Source organism: Nycticebus coucang, chromosome 8, assembly GCF_027406575.1.
Source record: "Nycticebus coucang isolate mNycCou1 chromosome 8, mNycCou1.pri, whole genome shotgun sequence".
NCBI lineage: Eukaryota > Metazoa > Chordata > Mammalia > Primates > Lorisidae > Nycticebus > Nycticebus coucang.
This window is the reverse complement of record NC_069787.1, coordinates 125,119,515-125,141,912: the sequence shown is the minus strand read 5'-3', so window position 1 is coordinate 125,141,912 and position 22,398 is coordinate 125,119,515. Positions and strand designations below refer to the sequence as shown.

The 22,398-nt window shown below is 39.0% G+C and overlaps 1 protein-coding gene across 4 annotated transcripts in view; it reads right to left on the bottom strand.

Annotated features, from left to right (window-relative positions):
- MLF1 (myeloid leukemia factor 1) overlaps positions 1-20,793 on the bottom strand; it is a 32,858-nt gene extending 12,065 nt beyond the window's left edge. For all 4 annotated transcript variants that reach the window (XM_053600242.1, XM_053600243.1, XM_053600244.1 and 1 more), the window contains exons 1-2: positions 20,657-20,793; positions 4,540-4,687 (exon numbers count right to left, since the gene is read on the bottom strand). In XM_053600242.1, coding sequence (XP_053456217.1) covers positions 4,540-4,687; positions 20,657-20,703 — 195 coding nt within the window. In that variant the 5' untranslated portion in view covers positions 20,704-20,793. The remainder of the gene's footprint in view (positions 1-4,539; positions 4,688-20,656) is intronic.
- Between the last annotated feature and the right edge of the window lie 1,605 nt (positions 20,794-22,398).

Genomic DNA, 22,398 nt, shown 5'->3' with positions numbered 1-22,398 from the left:
ATAATATCCAATTATTTTTGGTTACAATATTCATTATATACTAATCCCTGAACAAGAAAGAAATCCATTGCATAACCGCATAGCTTAGAGCTTCCAAAATCACAAAAGCCTCTAAACAAAAATAATTCAACATTTATTTTTTAAATTGTCTGCTTATTTATTGTAGAGCCTGAGAGGAGTCTGGCAGCAAGTAGGGCCATGTGTCACTTGAAAATATGACTACTCTGATAGTTACTGAAGGCAGTTAGAAGAAAAAGTACTTGCTATGGAGTAAGATAAACATTTTCAAAGGAATTGCAAATCCATGTCAAAAGTAATAAAACATACGTGACAATTATTAAATCATCTTTCCTTTGCTCAATTATTCCTTTTTTTGTTTGTTTGTTTGTTTTTTGAGACAGAGTCTCACTTTATCGCCCTCAGTAGAGTGCCATGGCATCACACAGCTCACAGCAACCTCCAGCTTCTGGGCTTAGGTGATTCTCTTGCCTCAGCCTCCCAAGTAGCTGGGACTACAGGTGCCCGCCACAACGCCCCGCTATTTTATGTTGCAGACGCCCGGCTATTTTATGTTGCAGTTTGGCCGGGGCTGGGTTTGAACCCGCCACCCTTGGTATATGGAGCCGGCGCCCTACTCACTGAGCCACAGGCGCCGCCCTCAATTATTCCTTTTTAAAAAAACTATTTTAGAGACAAGGTCTTGCTTTGTCCTCCAGGCTAGAGTGCAGTGGTGCAATGACATTTCACTAACTACAACTTGAAGTCCTGGACTCAAGTGATCCTCTTGCTTTAGTCTCCTGAGTAGCTAGAACTACAGGTATACCATGCCCAGTTATTTTATTTTTTTTATTTTTTGTAGAGATAGGATCTTGCTATGTTGCCTGGGGGGGGTCTCCAGCTCCTGGCTTCGGGTGATTCTCCTGCCTTGGCCTCCCAAAGTGCTGGGATTACCAGTACGAGCCACTGTGCCTGGTCAATTTGGTGTTATTTAAAGATCAGTTAACTTTGCCTATAACTAATTAAAAATAAAATTTTTTATTTACATTAATAAAATTCTAAAAGAACAGTAGAGAAATTTGGTAAAAATTTAACACTTCCCAAGGACTAGTTTATGGAATAAGAAATTAGCATAGACTTCAGAAAGGATCACATAAATAGATTTAAAATTTTTTAGTGTCTTTGATAGACAAAACCATGTTAAGTATAATAGGTAAAATAACCAAAATTAATAGTTCACAAATTGTATTCCTCAATAGGTACAGATGAATAAAAACAAATGTTTAGATGTATACAAATTAGAAGCTTTCATTACTGGAAGTTTTAAATGTTGAAAGCAATTTTAAATTTCTCAATAGAGATATAAAGTTTTACCACTGAGTGATAAAGTGGTTTACCATTATAGATGATAGTATATTATCTACATCATATACAATAATTTATTATTGTAAAGTTTGGTGATAGATGATTTCCTTCACATTTATGCTGAAAAATAAAACCATGGTTCTATTAAGTTTTATAATTAATGATATCAGATGATACATACTTATAATGTATTTCTAGAACAGTAGTCTCCAAAGTGTTTTAGATGTATAATAGAATTCTTATTTCTTTTAATCTGAATAGAGTATAAATTTTAGATTGACTCTGGCACCATCACTCAGTCTAAATGTCATAGCTGGAGTTAAAAGGTGCCTCATTAAATAGATTTATAGATTAAATAATGTACTTTTAAACAACAAGATGGCATAGTTGATGTTTCTATTTCTAATGTGAGTTTCTGTTTTCCTTCATAATATGGCTGATAAAGATGACGTCTATCCAGAAATTGAGCAAAACTTCGAAAAAACATATCGCGCTATCTCTATGAAATAGAAATTTTCATCTATTATGCTTAAAAGCATAAGTATAGGTGCTCACTGCTTAATCAAAACATTCATTTTAAAACATTACTTTATGAAAAGAAAAATGTTTCATATTTATTTTGATTAAGGGTTCCAATAAACTCAGAGTTATCGTGCTCAAAAGCCTATTATCTTCTTGGTTCTGCTCTTTTCAAACTTCTTAACAGCAAAAACTCTTCTCCATTTTCTGTAATCAATTTCAAATTTTTGTTCCCACATTAACTTCTAGTTACAAAATTTTGTTAGAAAAGACAAGTTGGGATACAGGTTTTTCTTGCTGTTGCTTTTTTCTTTTCTTTTAATTAAATTTATTTTTGCTATTATATAAGTCCTTCATATTTAGAAATAAACATGTCAAATATACACGTCAAGAAAATGTATACACATTTTAAGAAAGGAAAAAATTAAAATTTTAATATTCAATATATATATCAATAACGAAAGATCAATACAAGTCATGTTGAGCACTTCTTGTAACTGCAGAAGTTAAATATGACTCAACTAATACAAATTTAATACAGTCTTTTCCTTTCTTAAAATGTGTACACATCTTTTTGGCACCCTCTGTACACGATATCTAGGGAAAAGGTGTGCGCAAAGTTACAAATATACAGGGGGAAAATGAGTTTGAGGCTGAAAGCTTAATGCTCCTTTGAAAACCCAGTGTAATAGGATGAAATACCTGTATTTAAAATATTACTGCTGCCCTCCATCTGCCCTAGAACAATGTTCAGTGCTCTTGGTTAGCAAAATATTTTCATACTTTGAACAAAAAAATGTATTGGTGTTATTTATCTAAGAGAGTTGATATAATGTAAGAAAGAAAAATCAAGAGGCAAGTAAATAATACTGAACAATATTATTATTTAAAAAGCCACGAGACTGGCTTGGCGCCCATAGCTAGGTGGTTAGGGCATCGGCCACATACACTGGGGCTGGAGGGTTCAAACCCAGCCTGGGCCTGCAAACAACAACGACAACAACAATAACAAAAAATAGCCAGGCATTGTGTCCCAGCTATTTGGGAGGCTGAGGCAAGAGAATAGCTTAAGCCCAAGAATTTGAGGTTGCTGTGAGCTGTGACTCAAAAGAAAAAAAAAAAAAAGCCATGAGACTTATGTTTTATGAAATTAATTGGTTTAAATTTATCATTTACTTCTTTTTTTTTTTTTTTTTTGAGACAGAGTCCCACTATGTCACCCTCAGTAGAGTGCCATAGCGTCACAGCTCACAGCAACCTCCAACTCCTGGGCCTAAGCGATTCTCTTGCCTCAGCTGCCCAAGTAGCTGGGACTACAGGTGCCTGCCACAACATCCAGCTATTTTTTGTTGCAGTTGTCATTGTTGTTTTAGCTGGCCAGGGCTGGGCTTGAACCTACCACTCTTGGCGTATGTGGCTGGCGCTGTAACCATTGTGCTATAGGTGCCGAGCCTAAATTATCATTTACTTTTAACAGATGGAAGAATACTGCAGTTTTTCCTGGAAAAAAATGTTTAAAGATGATTATGAAATGAGAAATAAGATGAGGTTCACATACAGATGATTAGTACGCTTTACTTACCATTGTTTAAAAAAGAGCTAGCTGCTTTGGAGTCTATCTGAATGTCTATCATCATACTATCCATCATTAAGGCAGTCATCAGTCACATGTGGCAATTAAAATTAAATTTAAAATAATCGAAATTAAATAAAATTTAAAATTTAGCTTCTCAGTAGCAGTAGGCACCTTTCAGGTGCTCAGCAGACATGTAGGGAGTGTCTAATACACTAGACAGTGTGTATTAAGAACAGTTCCAGTTTCTAGAAAGTTCTACTGGATGCTGGCCTATAGACTTTACACTACACTAATAAATGATTAATAATCATAAATAAAAGCTAATTTCTGCCACTATAAACTGGACAAGTGCTATGGTCTAAATGTTAGTATCACTATCCCACATTCATATGTTGAAACCTAACATCCAATACAATATAGACAGTCCCCAACTTCCAGGGGTTTGACTTATGACGTTTTTTTTTTTTTCTGAGACACAGTCTCACTCTGTTCCCCAGACTAGAGCACCGTGGCATCAGAGCTTACAGCAACCTTAAACTCTTGGATTTAAGCAGTCCTCTTGCCTCAGCCTCCTGAGTAGTTGGGACTACAGGTGCCCACCACCATGCCCATCTAATTTTTCTATTTGTAGTAGAGACAGGGTCTTGCTCTTGCTCAGGATGGTTTTGAACTCTTGAGCTTAAGCAATCTACCCACCTTGGCCTCCCAGAGTGCTAGTATTACAGGCCTGAACCACTGCATCCAGCTAGACCCAAATTCTTTAAAAAGACATCTGTTAAATACAATCATTTAACTAAATGATTTTTAGTTAAACACCATATTTGTGTGTGTGTGTGTGTGTGTATGAAAAACAATGGTTTAAGTTTATCTTGTAATATGGTTCTGAAAGTTTTGGCTGCACAGTGGAATTCTATACAGCTAACAATTTATGGTTCAAGAATTCAGCTTTCCACTAGATACCCCCTTTTATATAATAGTAATTTCTATAATATAGTATAATCATGAACGAGTACTTCCGTAATCCTTTTCTTCAAACTCCTACGTGACTTTCTCAATAACTGTCTTTTTAAACATGAACTTACAGTCAAGGAATCCTCGTCATCGTAATGTCTGGTATGCTTATGAGCTCTCCCTCTACCATCAGAGATACTGAGCGAGTCTCTTCCAAAAGGTTCAGAAAAACTTCTCATCATCTGTTGCATACTTTCTCGGTGTGCAAGAAAAGAATCACTGTTGAAAATACATATATAATCACGTAAGATTAAGTGTTGGACTTTAATAAGTAGGCAGCTAAATACTACAAAGATTTGGGGTTAATATGCTTGGTAAGTGACAAAGGAAGAGTTAAGGAGAATAGAATTATCTCATAAAGACCCACTATGAGATGCCCCCAATTTATGATCACTCACCTTAAGATTTTTCTACTTTATGATGGTATGAAAGCAATAGAAATTCTGTAGAAACTGTACTCAATACTGTATTATACAATAGGTTTTGCGTTAGATGATTCTGCCCAATTGCAGGCACATTTAAGGTAGGCTAGGCAAAGCTATGATGTCTGGTAGGTTAGGTGCATGAAAGGCATTTTTGACATACAGTATTTTCAAATTGCAATGAGTTTATTGGGACATAACCTCATCTTAAGTCAGAGTACCTGTATGTATAATATATTATTATGAAAACCTGTTCTTTTATTTGCTACCTACTATAATTCACTTACATATAGTAATAAAAGTACACCTTGTATTTATCCCATACTGTATAAAAAATGGTAAACACAAGGTAACAGGTCTCAAGTACCTTAAGCTAAGGGAATGGTGAAGAAAGGAATCTGAAAAATAGTGCTACAAGTAGCGTTCTTTGAGCAGCCGACAATGTAAATTCTAGAGGATTATAAAGAGCACCCACTTGTTTATTTTTAGAACTCTTATTTATGAAATACAAGCACTGAGAATTATGGCTACATTACAAACACAGTAAAGATATAACAGTTTTTAACAAAGACAAAGATACTCTGAGGCTAACTTTGGTTTCTAAGAACTCTAAATTCTAGAAATCACCAAAATACCTGCTAAATCTGAAAAGAGTGTTTCTCAAGCCTTCTTAAGATTACCAACCAACTAGCCAGCTAGTTAGCAGTCCAGATTCCTACCCTTCCCCAATGTTTCAATCAAACCTACTTGCTCTAGGTACGATTTGTGGACATTCATCCCTCTCCCTGGTGATTTTAACTCAAGTAGGCTTTCATCAACCCCTGAGGAGCAACATCCTTTCTGTGTTTGCCGTAGAACCCAAGCCTCTCCTAGTAAGTCTACGTTTCCATAGTTATAAAACCAGGGTAATATTGCATATCCGTGTGGTTGAGATAAAATCATTTGGCTGATAATATGTTGTATAAATGTTCATTCCTCTTACTTTTCTACCCAGCTCATGTATGGATGCCACTCCCTATTGTTCTGTCATTAAATACCTCTCTTGGAAAAAGAGAGAGAGAGTCTATTTAAAAATACATAGCAATGATCATGCTCCAGACCCTAGTCTATGTGATTTATAAATAACAATGCTTTAAAAAACATATAAATAAATAAATAACAATGCTTTTAAAGTGACATTAACTCTCTCATCACAAGTCTCATTCACTGACCCACTAAATCAATTCCCTATTCCTCATCCTAGAACGTGAGGCACCCCAAGGTTGGAGCTCACTCCGCGAAGGCAATCTGAGGCTTCCCTTCAGTCCTGTCACTACTAAGTCGTGTGGCTTCCATTCAGACTTCTCCACCTCAGATACATCCCTCCCCAGACAGGGAACTGGCAGGCATTGCTCACCTGAGGCCGAAAGTTTCAAATCACCCTGATCAAAATAGGGTCAGGAAGTTTTGAGCTGCACTGATCTAAATGAGAAGGGAGGCAGGACAAGCTCTACCCGGTTAGAACTGGGATGGCAGAGGAGCCACCACCCCCAGACCTTGCAGCTGTTCCTACCTTCCTTACCATAAAGCTTCCTGAGGACGCTTCCCACTCCCAGCATGCACCTGACACCACCACAGTTCCTTTTTGGCCATATTTAGTCACAAGGAGGGTGTCATCCTAAGACAACACTGCCCCTTTTCAAGAAATAACGCGAATATTCCTCCCCAAGTTTAAGTCTACAATTAAGCCACGTGTGAACAGAGGGACTGAAGGAACCACGGCGGCTGTTCTCCCCACAGGGAGTCTGTTTTCTATACTTTCTGAAAGAGACTTGCTTGCACTTTACACAGTTGGCTCTCTCCCAAATTCTTTCATGTGTGAAGCCAAAGTCCCACTTAGACTTCAAGTTATTGTCACATTGGGACTCACTTTCCTGGAACACTTAGGTCACCTTTTCCCCTTCTAATCCAATTCCAATCCTCCCATGTCAACAGGAGGAAGCTCAAAAGTTCTTTTTTCCAGTAATCCCAGGCATAAAGATATTTTCCTTTGAATTTCATAGTACTAGTATACATAAAACTATTGCACAGAGCCCAGATTTATCCACATAGGTGTAATACAGGCAGTCCCTGGGTTACAAACAAGACAGGGGCTATAGGTATGTTGTCTTTTTTTCTTTTTTTTTTTTTGAGATAGTCTCACTATGCAGCCCTCAGGAGGTGCGGTGGTGTCACAGCTCACAGCAACATCAAACCCTTGGCCTTGAGCAATTCTCTTGACGCAGCCTCCCAAGTAGCTGGAACTACAGGTGCCTGCCATAATGCCCGGCTATTTTTTTGGGGGGGGAGGGGACAGGATCTTGCTCTGGCTCAGACTGGTCTCGAACCCGTGAAACCCACCCACCTCAGCCTTCCAGAGTGCTGGGATTACAAGTTTGAGTCACCATGCCCAGCTATAGGTTTGTTCTTAAATTGAATTTGTATGTAAGTTGGAAGGGTACATTTACCTATTACTTGTAATGGCTTGTGTTCATAAGTGTGAGTTGCACATCAGTCAGATGTTCGTAACTCAGGGACTGCCCGTATATTGGAAGTTAAAAAAAAAGTGAATTGCTTCAAGCGCAATTACTTCAAGATTGGCAAACTGTTTAATGGGATTTGTGTTTGTGTGTGTAGAGACGTGTTTTAATTCGGTTTTATTTAGGTATGTTTTATACATAATGAAACTTACCCATTTTAATGGGAGATAAACTGTGAAAAATGCAGTCATAACCACCACTACAATTAAGACGTAGAACATTTCTATCACCCCAAAAAGTTACCTCTTGCCCCTTTACAGATAATTACCCTCCCCCAACCCTAGTTACCACTAATAGGCTTTTGTCACTACAGTTCTGCCTTGTCCCCAATTTCACATCATGGAGTCATACAGTGGCTTAGTGTCTGGCAGCTTCATTCCCTCAGAATAATGCCTCTGTGATTCATCCACGTTGTTCTATCAGTTCAGTCTTATTGCTAAGTCCATTGTGTCTGTATGAATCTATCTCAGAATAACCACAAAGCTGTTACTAGTTCTGGAAAAAAAAAAAAAAAAGAATAAAGCTGCTATGAGTATTCATGCACACCAGTCCTTGTGCATATACAGTTTCATTTCTCCAGGAGTAGGGCTGCTAGCTGTACAGTAAGAGTGTTAACTTTACAAACACTGGACTGACAGTCTTCTTAACTTTAGCCATTTGAGTAGTGGCATCAAAATATCTCCCTGGGATTTTATTTTATTTTGTCATTCATACATCTTTGATAAAAGTGTCTGTTCAAGTTTTTCCCCATTAAAAAAAAATCAGGTTTGTCTTTTTGTTATTGATTTGTTAAGAGTTCTTTATCACATTAACTGCCATGTGAGTTAGGCCAATTTTGAGCCTGGGACCTCGTGAAGCATATAACTCACATGTCTCTTGACCTAATAAAACGCTATGGGCCCAAAGAAAATTGTTTTTTCTAATGTGGCAATCAATGTGTTATATATTCAAGTCTTTTGTCAGATATATGTCTTGTACTTTTTTCCCAGTCTTGGACTTGTCTTTTCATTTTCTTCATATCAATTTATTCAGTCACACAGCCATGAATCTTTACTAAGTTTTCCGTTTTTACCATATTTTGCCAATATGATTAAGTTAAGGATTTTGAGATGGGGAAGATTATCCCAGTGGGCCCAGTGTAATAACAAGAGTCCTTATAGGAAGACAGTAGTGTCATGAGGAGAAGCTGCTGGCTTTGAAAATGGAGGAAGAGGCCGAAGCGCAGGGAACACAAGCAGTCTCTTAGATGCTAGAAAAGGCCAGGAAAATTCTCCTCCACAAACTTCACAAGGAAGGCAGCCTTGCCAGCATCTTGATTTTAGCTCAGTGATTTAGTTCAGGACTTCTCAATGCCACCGTACCATGAGAAATTTGTGATGTTTAAGTCATTAAATTTGTGGCAATTTGTTACCAGCAATAGGAAACCAATACAAGTTTTATAAACTTAATTTTAAAACGTACAAGTCCTACTTCTCTGCTAAACTATACATTCTTCTAGACCAAAAACTTTATCTTTGTTTATTCATGTTAACAGCCTCTGTGCTTGACAAGTATACATTATAAATGTTTGTTGAACTGGAACCATCCTACTCATCAGGCGGTTTCCCTACTATTTCTTGGAAAAATTGCTCTAAAATTTCCCTAAATTAAAGGCTCTACTCACTTTAGTGCTTCCTACATAGAAAAGCATTGCATCTCCATTGCAATCAATACCAGACATTCTGGACTTCTTCCTTAGTGACTTCTGATTTAAAATAGAGTTGTTTTTCTCTGGCCCAGGTATTTTAATACACGGGACTTACATCTCCTGACTTGACAGTTCCATGAGCTTCTCACGCCTGTTTCAGCTGCTCCAGAGAAAGACAGCCTGTGTGTTTGAGAAACTCCACCTTCCACTGAAGTCTATTCATGCTATAGAAACTTACGTTATTATTCAGGTCATCCCAAACATAATCTAAAAATTTTGTAAACATCTATAAAACTTTTTCTTATCATGCAGAACCAAACCTACAAAGAAGTTATTTTTGTAGATTTACTTTCATTTTCCCCTGTCTTTAGATGAAACTAACAAAAGTAATGACTTCGGATGAGGACAATTTTAACTGTGTTATACTTTGGATGCAGCATGTATTAGTTATCGATTGTTGATAAACAAACATTTATGATGTCACAGTTTCTGTTGATTTGAATCAGAATCAGTTTAGCTGGCCGGGTAGATTAGCTAGTAGAGCCTCTTGGTAGGCTACAATCAAGTTGTTGGTTAAGGCTGCCGTCATCTCAAGTCTTATCTGATTGGAGACAAGCTCATTCATGTGGCTATTGGCTAGTTTTAAAAATCTGCTTCTAAGTTCACTCACACGTAGACTTGTATGTTATAAGGAGTTCACTGGCATGACTTTTTGTTCTTTATTTTAAAAATCATCTCTTAAAAAACATTTTATTTCAGAATATTATGGGGATACAAATGGTTTGGCTACATGAATGGTTTTTGTACAGTTTCAGTCAAAGCTCTAAGTGTGCCCTTCACCTAGATTGTGCATTGCACTGTTTAGGTGTGAATTTGCCCTTTCCCTGCAGGCCCTTCCCACCTGCTTACTTTCCATTGAGTTTTGCTACCAAATGTGCAAATGAGTGTTGATGGATTAGTTCTAATGTAATAGTGAGTATATGTGGTGTTTGTTTTTCCATTCTTGTGATTCTTCACTCAGAAAAATGATTACCAGCTCCATTCAGGTTGTTGCAAAAGGTTCCAATTCATTTTTTTTTAACGGCTGAGTAGTACCTCCCTGGTGTACATGTGGCACATTTCATGAATCCACTCATGTACGGATGGGCACTTGAGTTGATTCCACGTCTTTGTGACTGGGAGTGGTGTGCCGTGAACATCTGAGGCGCGTGTCTCTGGCCTGGCACCCTTGCCCTTGCTGCTAGTCTCACAGACAGAGAAGCAGCGGAGAGAAACATAAGAACATGAAGCAGCAGAGCATCCAGAGACAAGAAAGTTTATGCCAAAAAAATGAGCCGAAGCCTTTCATCTCATTAATGCAGGATTTGCTCTGAGAGGAGCACGCTATCATTGAGTGGTTTATAAACAACATATTTAACACCTCACAGTTAGTGAGAACATCACTGCCCCCAGGCCATTTAAAAGAAATGGGCTGTGCAAACAAACCCAGAAACCTTATTAAGAAACCAACTTCTGGGGTAAACTCCCCTTCTCCAGCAACAGAATTGATTCCTGATCTCCAGTACCCACTCCAACCCCTCTAGCACCAGGTCCATCATCATTTCCCAATTAATGTCAGCCTCCCTGCTTGCCTCAAAAAATGCCCCTTCCAGTAAGCAAGACATTGGTCCAACACTAGGTGTTGACCTTTCATATTCCTTTTTGAAATTTCTCCTCACTCACCTTTTTTTTTCTCGGGATAGGTTCTCAGTCTGTCGCCCCAGCTGGAAAGCAGTGGCCTCACCATAGCACACTGCAAACTCAAATTCCTGGGTTCAAGCAATCCTTGTCAGCCTCTAGGGTCGCTGCGACTACAGGCATGCCAGTTGATTTTTCTATCTTTCTTTCTTTTTTCTTTTTTTTTTTTTTTGCCGTTTTTGGCCGGGGCTGGGTTTGAACCCACCACCTCCGGCATATGGGGCCAGCACCCTACCCCCTTGAGCCACGGGTGCCACCCTGATTTTCCTATTTTTTGTAGAGACGGAGTCTTACTCTTTCTCAGCCTGGTCTAGAATACCTAGAACCCCCAAGTGATCCTCCTGGCTTGCTCTCCCAAAGTGCTAGGATTACAGGCATGAGCCACCACGCCTGACCTCCTATTTAAACTTTTTATATGAATTTTTTTTAATGTTCTGATTGTTTGAATTCAAAGAAAAAGCACAATAGTTTGTATAATTTGTTATTGTGATACAAAGGTGTCGTTACTATTACAGTGTAACACTATTATTACCACATGAGTCATTATGGTACTATTATTGTATATATGCTACTCATCAGGAATCAAGTTATATACAGAACTGACCTAAAGACCTTCTCAGGAACGTATCTCATTCGTAACCTGCGGACCACCGGTACATATTCTATTTTTTTGAGACAGAGTCTCACTTTGTCACCCATGGTAGAGTGCCGTGGCGTCACAGCTCACAGCAACCTCCAACTCCTGGGCTTACGCGATTCTCTTGCCTCAGCCTTCCAAGTAGCTGGGACTACAGGCGCCCGCCACAAAGCCCAGCTATTTTTTGGTTGTAGTCGTCATTGTTGTTTGGCAGGCCTGGGCTGGATTCAAACCCTCCAGCTGCTGAGCTACAGGTGCTGAGCCTATGTTCTTTACCTTAAATGATTCTCTGATGCTCTTCATTTCTTCATGTAGCTCTGAGTTTCTGACCTATACGATTTTCCTTCCCTCTGAAGGAAAGAAATTTTAATATTTCTTGCAAGATAGGTCTGGCAACAAATTCCCTCAATTTTTGTTTGTCTGAGAAAGTCTATTTCTCCTTCACTTTTCTTTCTTTTTTTGTTTTTTTCTTAATCAGGCCCAGGAGAGGTTCGAACTCACCGCTCCTGCTCTACAGGGCTGGTGCTCTCTAATCACTGATTATGGCCCCCAGCTTCTCTCTCGCTTTTGAAGGACAACCTTGCAGGGTGCAGAATTCTAGGTTGCTGAGTTTTTCTCTCCACATTTTAAATATTTCACTCTGTCTTCTTGCCTGCATTTCTGAGGAGAAGTTGGATGTAAGTCTGTAGGTGTTTCTCTCTTCTCTGGCTTCTTTCAGGATTTTTCTCTTTATCTTGATTTTCTGAAGTTCAAGTATGACATGCTTAAGTTTTGTTTTCTCGGGGCTTATCCCACTTGTTCTCTGAGCTTTTGGGTTCCGTGTTTCGGTGCCTGACATTAATTCTTAGTCTAGTTTCTTCAAGGGTTGCTTCTGTTCTGTTTTTCTTTGGCCTCTGGTATTCCAATCAGGCATGTGTCACACCTCTTAAAGTTGCCCCACCGTTCTTGGATAGTCTATTTGTCTTCAGTCTTTTTTCTGTTTGCTTTTCAGTTTTATAAATTTCTATTGTCATACATCAAGCTCAGAGATTCATCAGCTGTTTCTAGTTTACTACTCAGCCCATAAAAGGTATTCATTTCTGTTACACTGTTTTTGATCACTAGCATTTTTTCATCAGGATTTCCACCTCTCTGATTACATATGTTCTTCCATGTTGTCTTATTTTTCCATTAAATCCCTTAGCATATTGACCACAGTTTTTAAAAACTTCTAGTCTGATAATCCCAACATGCTTGCTATAGACAGGGTCTGGATGCTTGTTCAGCTTCTTCAAACTGTGTTTTCTGCCATTCAGTATGCCTTGTACTTTTTTCATAAAAAGATACATGATATATTGGGTAAAAGGAACTGCAGTAAATAGACCATTAGTAATGTAGTGGTACAGTGTTGGGACAGGGAAGTGTTCTGCACACATCTTAGCTCAGTCTTTTGTTGAGCCTGTGTCCCTAGACTGTAAATTGCACCAGCGCTCCGTAGTCCTCCTCCAGTGAAAAACAATGGCCAGTGGAAATGGAGTTGGAAATTTCCCTCCCTCCATGTAGGTTAGGCTTTGATAAAACCCCAGAGGGTTAGGCTTTTGTAAGAAGGTTTCTCCTGCTGGGGTGTGGTGGCTCACATCTGTAATTCTAGCACTCAGGGAGGCTGAGGTGGAAGGAAAATTGCTCGTGCCCATGAGTTCAAGTCCAGGCTGAGCAAGAGTGAAACCCCCATTTCTACTAAAAATAGAAAAACTTAGCTGGCATAGTGGTTCCTGCCTGTAGTCTCAGCTACTTGGGAGGCTGAGGCAGGGGAATTGAGTTTGAGAAGTTTGAGGCTGTTTCTGTGAGCTGAGCTGAGCTGTGTTGTGATGTTGCTACATAACAGAGGGAGAGTCTCTCTCTTTTACACACACACACACACACACACACACAAACACACACAATGTGTGTACCCCAACACATTCCCCTGACTGCAGGCCTTGCTAAGAAAAACAGATTGCTCTGGCATATTTCAAAATACTTTCTTATTCCCATAAGGAGGTGTTCTCTAATATTCCCTGTTGAGGACCTGGTAGAATTCTTGTGGGTAAAACTCACAGAAGTATTGGAAGATCCGCTATGACTGGCCCCCTGATGGTTTTAACTCTCACACTTGTACATAACCGAGTCTTTACCAATTTATCAACTGTAGTTCAGGCTTTCCTATCCTAGCACTAGTCCCAAGGATTCTGTCCTTAGGCTGCTGCTTCATTAAACTGTGATTCTCTGTATCTCCAACTATGGGGACAGTGTTTGCCCTGTGACCTCACTTCTCTGACAAATATAAGAAAAGTGGTTAGTGTTTCAGTGTGTTCAATTTTTAGCCTGTTAAGACGAAGTGCGGACTGCTAAGCTTCTTAACATACCAGATTTTTTTTGTAGGACTTTTAAAGTTTTCATTTCTGTCTTACTAAGGAGGGGCACAGAGAACTTAGCAGACTACCATTTCTAGATTTTCTACTTGTTAAACATTTGAGAGTCACCATTCTAGCAGAATTATACGCAACTAGCACTATATGCCAGTTTACAAATTGAATGACTCAATAGCACACACCAAATACCTCACATGTTAGCACACAAGAGGGCAGAAAGGTAGTTGCTGTACGCTTCCCCAAACCAACATCTGAAGACCAAAAGCAGCCCAGGATAAAACTAAGAAATTAATGTTTGGTGCATCTATCTTCCTACTTTCTGAGGAAACAGTTTCAAGTAGTTTTAAGATTCATAAACGAGTTGTCTATGGAACATTTTCTTTCTAATTCCCATGTCAAAATATTTCATAATATTCCAACTTTCATCATATTCCAAAGTATTTGTCATATCTTTGTAGTATTTTGGAAACATTGCATAATAAAAATAAATAGAACTGCGTGGGGTTAAAGAGTCTCATGACATCTGATGTTTTAAAATGGGTATCTCAAAGGGGTCATTTTGCTTAGAGCTCCATATCATTGGGCATTTAGAGCTTAGAGTATGGTTATGAAATTAAAATGTTCGTTCTTATTAATATAAAAATTAGTTCCCAAGAAAATTAGTCAACTTTTCCTTAAGACATGTGGATGAGATTTGACTGCAAGGAAGAAAAATACTTCAGAGAATACTAGGTTTTGTTCCATGAATAAGTGAGTGTTAAACAGCTATACTTCCCCATAGACACAAAATTTGGTGGGATTTATTTTTCTTATTGCATTATAATCAGGCTAAATGTTAATCAATGAAATGTGGGTCATTTAAAATGTTGCCCAGGATTTTCTTTATTTAAATAGGGGTAGGTTATTCATATATACAGCAAATGCTAAAAAATGTCTTTTTATTTTTTGAGTGACACAAACAAAAGGCTCTGTTTTAGAGAAAGCATTGAGGCAAAAGTAAACCTATATTCTATGCCTGCACCTGTCTGAACCATTCAGGAAGAAATCTGGCTGGACTTTGCAGTGTGTTTACTTTAGTCTACCAAGAACGGCAGCTGCTTGGAGATACGACTTTAAAATTTGTCTTGTTTTTGAGTTCATTTTTATCAAAGCTCCCCCCATCAAGCTGTCTGGTAACGAAGAGTGCTTTCAACATTTTTAGATAGATCATAATTTATGGTTTATTTTCTCAAATGAAAAATTAATATTCTTAACATATTTTAGCCATTTATACTGTTCTCCTTTGAAAATCTTTCATTATTCTAAGAAAAACAAACTGGAAGTATCTTGAAACTTTAAAAAGTTCATAGGCTACCAAGGAGGTATATACAAAATTGTCTAAAGTAATAATTTGAAATGTTAAAGATTTATGTGAAAAAAATTGGACACAATGTTTTAAGAGTAACTAAAGACCAAGAAAATGCTCATGGTATATTTTGAGGAAAAACAGAATATTTAAGTAAATTTAAGAAAGACACAGAATATTTAACATAAAATACGGTCCCAATTTTGGAAAAACAGTTCATAGGAACACAAAGTTCATGGAAACAAAATACACCAGAATAATGGGTGCATTATGTCCTTTACCAAACTTTTCTATAGTTTTCAGATTTTCTATGAGGCTGCATTTTAATTTAAATCAGGAAAAATTTACTTGTACTCATTATTACAATAACACTACATTGGTTAGCATTGCTGATACAAACCACAACCAAACTAATGACATTTGGTTACAAATGTACCTTTTCTATTCCATATTTTTTATTTACTTTGAGTATATAGCAAGATAGGAAAAATAAATGGTTGTTCACTTTCCCCACAGAAGTGTTTATGTCTTAACTTTTTTTTTTGGTGACAGTGTCACTATGTCGCCCTCAGTAGACTGCTATGGTGTCCCAGCTCACAGAAACCTCAAACTCTTGGGCTTAAGCGATTCTCTTGCCTCAGCCTCCTGAGTAGCTGGGACTACAGGTGCCCACCACAACGCCTGGCTATGTTTTTGTTGCAGTCGTCATTGTTGTTTAGCTGGCCCAGGCTGGGCTCGAACTTGCCAGCCTTGGTGTATATGGCCGGTGTCCTACTCACTAAGCTATGGGTGCTGAGCCTATGCCTTAACTCTTAAACTGATTCTGGGTTTCCTGGGAATGATTCGACACAATTTTTTTTAAGGGCTGGTAATGTTTCCCTTCAGTAGTTTTTTTGTTTTAATTTGGGGTTTTTTTGAGACTGGGTCTCCTTCTATTGCTCAGGCCAGGATATGGTGTCATCGTAACTCATAGCAACCTCAGACTCCTTGGTTCAAGTGATCCTCCTGCCTCAGCCTCTGGAGTAGCTAGGACTACAGGCCTGTGCCACTGTTTTCAGCTAATTATTCTATTTTTTTGTAGAGAGGGGGCATTATTCTTGCTCAGTCTCATCTTGAAGCCCTGGTCTCAAGCAATCCTCCAGCCTTGGCCTCTCAAATTGCTAGGATTAGGGGTGTGAGCCACTGAGTCACTTGCCAAGTTCCTGTTTTTAAGTCTCTTTTTCTCTCTCTTTATTTATATATTTTGCCCCAGTTATAATTCTTTGGTTTATATAAGAAAATAGTTTACCTTTCTCTTATACATAGTAGAGGCAAAAACAGATTGTTACTACTCTCTTGTTCATAAATAAATGTTCTGAGTTTCAGTGAGGTAGACTGGTCCATAAGGAAAATAGGACAGATGATCCAAGTTTTAATACTAGAAATAATGTAGGTAACATTAAAGAATGGACCTTAAAGACAGGGGCCATGACTTCAAAAGTTCAAAAGACAGTCTACAGGGTTGGGCCTACAGTAGAAACTTAATACGTCAATCATAAATTACATTTCCATAAGGCAATTCTATTTTTCCTCTGTCTGGAACAGCGGTTCTCAACCTGTGGGTTGCTACCCCTTTGGGGGTTGAATGACCCTTTCACAGAGGTCACCTAAGACCATCCTGCGTATCAGATATTTACATTACGATTCCTAACAGTAGCAAAATTACAGTTATAAAGTGGCAACGAAAATCATTTTATGGTTGGAGGTCACCATATTAAAGGGTCGTGGCATTAGGAAGGTTGAGAACCACGGTCTAGAAGCATAATTTAAAATGTTGATATGGCAGAAGACTTTGATATCAAAAGAGCTGCAAAAATAGCCAGGCCCCTGCCGTTATATAAATACTTCCCTGCTTTTTCATGGATATTTACAGTATTCATTGATAAAAGGAGGCATTATTATGTGGGTAAACGCTACCAAACGGCCTTCCTTGACCCAGCAACTGCGCCATAGTCACGTTGTGTTCCTTGGTTCCTAGCTCAGTTGTTTTTATCTATCAGTCAAAGAATGTGCCAAACGAATAGTTTACAGTAGAAATTCAGCTCAGTAAAGCTGACAGATTTGCCAGTCTGCTTTTGACTCTTTAATCTCTAATAGCTGCTAAATGGGAACATAGTTATTCTTTGGGGATTTGTCTGATCAAAAATTTAGGGCTGTAGCTCAAACTTTGTTTCTGAACCAAATAGAAAATTTTGGATGATACCAACTATACAAAAACTTTTATATGAAATAATCAATGTTCTTTAGAGCATAAGATAGATACCAATGTTTTTCAGGTTATAGATTAGATAACATTTTAACATCAAATTGACGTTCCTGTCCATATCTCGTATATCTGCTTAACCAGGTACCTATTCTAAAGCAAATACGAATGTGAGGAAAAATAGTATTCTTGAGAGAAGTTGTTTATAACTGAATTACAAGCATTAAGAAGGGGTTTCAGAATATACTGTAAAGGGAGTTTTCACTGAAATAATTTTAGTGCTGAGATGTGATAAAATATCAACATTAAAAAATGCCAAATATAGGGTGGCGCCTGTGGCTCAGTCAGTAAGGCGCTGGCCCCATATACTGAGGGTGGAGGGTTCAAACCCGGCCCCGGATGAACTGTAACCAAAAAATAGCTGGGCATTGTGGCGGGCGCCTGTAGTCCCAGCTGCTTGGGAGGCTGAGGCAAGAGAATCACTTAAGCCCAGGAGTTGGAGGTTGCTGTGAGCTGTGTGATGCCATGGCACTCTACCGAGGGCCATAAAGCGAGACTCTGTCTCTAAAAAAAAAATGCCACATATGTAAATAAAACACCAAATTTTAAAATATCACTAACATTGTCCTTTAATTTTCTGATGAAATATATATGAGGCGCTTTTATAAGAAGGTAATATATAGAAAGTGAACATATTTGAATTCAAAACTACAGATTTTAATTAATTTTTATTCAAATCTTTTTTTTTTATATTATAGCTTTTATTTTTTTATTTTTATGGAATTTTTTTTTTTCCTTTGGCCAGGGCTGGGTTTTGAACCCACCACCTCCAGCGTATGGGACTGGCGCCCTACTCTTTTGAGCCACAGGGCACCGCCCTATTCAAATCTTTTAAGCATTTGTATTTTGTCAGTATTAACCACAGTATTTTGTCAGTCTCACACTCTGGAGTAATTCTAATTTTATATCCAAGAAGTATACTTTGTTCATTTTTGAACAATTAGTAAATCAGTAGAGTTTGCTTATAGACAATCCTTGGTTATGAACTAATGAATTATTTTAAAATGGTGATATTCTAATTAGAAAATGCCCATGTCAACAACAGCATTTGTTGAATGCAAATGATATTTTCAGCAATCAAAAATACCAGACTGACTACAAGAAAGAGAATAAAGGACACCAGATTATCAATTAACCATATTTATTGACCACTTTCTATGTTAAACTAGCCAATGACTGGACACATATTATCAACAGGGACAATATGTACATAAAAGATGGTGGCCATGGACTACATGTTCCACTTACCTTCTATGTTCCTAAGGTCAGAGGATGATTTAATAAGGAGTTTGTCACTTTTATGAATTTCTTATGTTTGACTGAAGAAATGGATACTCATTTTGTTTGTGAAGGTTGTGATAAAAGCAGTGGATCAAATAACAAATTACCTGAAATAAATATAAACCCATTCTTTCTTCCTTACCCCCTCCCAAAGTGTGTTTAAATACAAATGTGGAGGAATCATAAGCATGAATAGGTTTTATGAAGTTCAATGCAATCACTTTATCTTAAATTTTTAGGATATGGGTGCCTGTGTTTGAAGGCTACAGACAGTGATGACTGAAAGACCACGTGTAAACAGTAAACAGGTCCTTTCCATCCTGAGCATGGAGGAAGAGTGTACTTTGATGTGTGCCTACCATTTGTGGTCTGTTACTATTTCTGACCCTGACTCTTGGGTTCATTGCTTTTGCTCAGAAAGAGTCACCCAAGGTTTAAATTACACTTCTGCTGGACATTTTAAGCAAGATACTAATCACACATTCACAGTTTAGTTAAGGCCCTGGCTCCCTGTGGTATAATCAAGGCCACAACCCAGCTCTGATATTGTCCAGCACAATCTTAACTGTTACCCATTCTAATGACATCACATTTACATAAGAATTACTTCAACAGCTCAACAAATCCATGACTATATTATGTCTCAGAGGCTTTAAAAAGAGAAAATCAAAATAATACTGTATTTTAAACTTGTTAAAATGATACCAGCAAGTTAACTGAAATGGCATGATCAGTTTACCCCTTAATGATAACAAATAATCTTTAGGAAAAAAGTTAACCATTTTACTTTTCTGTTCATTATCTTTCCAATTATTACTTTAATGTCATTTAAATTAGTACTGACACATTTAAGCCAATATAAAAATTTTCTTTGAAAACATTATTTAAAAAAATCTATGTGGTAAACTGTGAACATTAAAAAAACATTGTACAAAGGTGTCCAAATTGGAAAGACAGAGAATTTAAAGGATCAATATAAACTAGATACCAATTAAAAATTCTACCTGGCAAAACTCTTGGGCAAAAAAGTACCTTCCCGTCTTAGGGATCTAACTAGAGTAAAGGAAGAACTTAAAATAAACCAAAAAAAGCCCCCAGAAAACTAAATCAGCAAGTGGAAGAAAAATGCCTTCTTCCTAGGAACCCGGCACAGGGTGATGACACTTGTTTACCCGTGGTATTAAATGCACCCCCACCGCCTCCCCGTCCTATTTTCTGCTTGGGGCAGAAAGAGTCGTCCCTTCACAAACAAGGCTAGCTTTGGAAGAAAGCGAGCAACGAAAACAAACGGTGCACTTGGCAACTTCCAGCCACTCAGGAGAGAGCGCAGCTCTCCAAGCTTGGGCTCCCAGACGCGTCCCTCGCTCGCAGGTAAAATGCGGTTTAAAAATGGTTTCCCTTTTCAAGGAATTGCCATCCTGCAGAATAACTCCGGCCCCAATTTATACTTTAAACTGGTAGGTGCATAATTTTCTCTAGAACTTCCACCGAGATGGCAGTTACCACCACCTGCAAAGCCCCCGCCGCGGCTTGGGAAGGGGCGCCCCGAGCTGGGCCAAGTTGAGAGCAACCGTCACCCCGGGTGTTTCTGGGGGAAGCCGCTCGGACCTCGTCCCCCCTCATGTCCCCAAATCCTGCTGCCCCCACCTCACACCCTCAAATCCTGCTCTCGTTTCCTCCCAAGTCCCCAAGTTCTCTCCTGCCACCGCCCGGTGCAGTCACCCCAATTCCCTCTCGCCTTCTGAGAGTCGCTCTTTTCCCTTCAAGTAGCCCCCAACTAGACCCCGGAATTCCCGCGCCACCGCGGGCGCCTGGTCCTCTACACTCACGAGAAGAAAGGATCATCCTCAAAGCTGCTACTCAGCATTCTGAACATTCTGGTTCTGCCCTGAGCGGCGGCGGACGCGGACAGCCGGGAAACCGATGTAACTCGCCGCGGCCTCAACCCGAGCCTGACTGCGCCGCGCTGCAGACTGGGCTCTCTGGGCCGCGAAGGGCGGTGCCCGCCGGGAAAGAGAGGCGGTGCGTGAGGCCGGACCGCCTTCCCATTGGACGCTGCTCCCAGACGTCACCAAGACGAGGGGCGGAACAATAAGCCGCTGCCAAGACAACCGTGATCAACATTGGGACTGCGAGAGGTTTGGTCATGGGCCCGACCCGGCAACCTTTCCGCAAGGCCTCGCGAGGAACCGGATAGCTTGTTCTCTGGGGCGAAGGAACCAAAACGACCACGCTCTTTGTGACCTTGGGCAAAAATCACCCTTGGCCCCGAACCCCAAGTCTTCTTTTCAGAAAAAGTGGAAATGAGTTAAAATTTGGACCAGATGACATCCAGAGTCCCTTTTTGTCGGTCAAATTGTGTGATCACAGCAATTAGTCCTGTATCCAAAGCATTCTTTGCTAGTTGGTCAAAAACTGTGAACAAATAATGAGAAAAAAATGTGCAAAAGGTTTTTGAGTACAGTTATTTGCTAAGGAAATGGGGTGACGCCCATTTTCAGATTTCAATAAATTTAATTAGCTTTCTGAGTCCAGATTTCAATAAATTTAATTAGCTTTCTGAGTCTAAAATCCAAAGTGGGAAACGCTGAGGCAGTAGGCAGGGTATTCCAAAATAAATGAAAAAGGCCTTTTGGCCCTCTTTCCATGTCCCTATTTCAGGAATCAAGTCTTACTTTGATGCTGTGTCTGTAATGCCCTCCAGCATTCCTTAACAAGAGGATTCAGGCACATGACCTGCCAACTAAAATTCTGTTACCATATTTTTTTTTCATTCTACTGTATTTTTGAGTGAAACTTCTATTTATGGCAAAAAAAATGGTTTTAGAATTGAAGCAGTCCTACACATTAATAACTAGACTCTAAAATTTTTAAGTGTAAAAGTGTAGTAACAAATAGTACCAGTGAGATTTGGATACGATGGGGCTGGGGAGGAATAAGACAGTGGTACTCAAATTACTGAATTTTGAAAAACACTATTGTGAAGTCTTCCAGGAGCCTGGACACAGGTGGGAAAAAAGACAGAAGAGAGGAGATTAAAGAAGAAAAATTATGAGGGTGCACATTCACCCTTAATTCAGTGGGATCTCCAGCCTCTGTAGGAGGCTGTCTCCGTGGAGATAGAGGGGCATTCGTGGCTCATCAGGGCCCTGTGCTATGGGCCAGAGAGGTGGCACTGAGCCACCAGGAAAAGCGTGCAGGGCCTAATTTGGAGGTGGCAGGAGTACTCAGGGGTTATTTTGGGAGCCAGAAATTTAATCCTTTGGACCTTTTACCTTCCCACCTTTAGCCAACTCCTCTGGCGGTTTCCTTTCCCTGAGACGAGTGGTATGAGGCAGGGCATACTTCACAGTTCAAGATAAGATAGCACAAACTATCCAGGGAATAGGATATTTTCCTTTCTCCTGGCCTCAGAAGGGAGCTCAGATGGTATAAACATATTAGGGAATTTCCAAATCAATTTCAAGGCAACCAAAATTGCTTTGTAAGTCCTGAAATTATTTTCTCTTTAAAATATCATAAGCACAAGATGTTAAGGGGACCACGTATTAAAAACAAAACTTGAAATGGA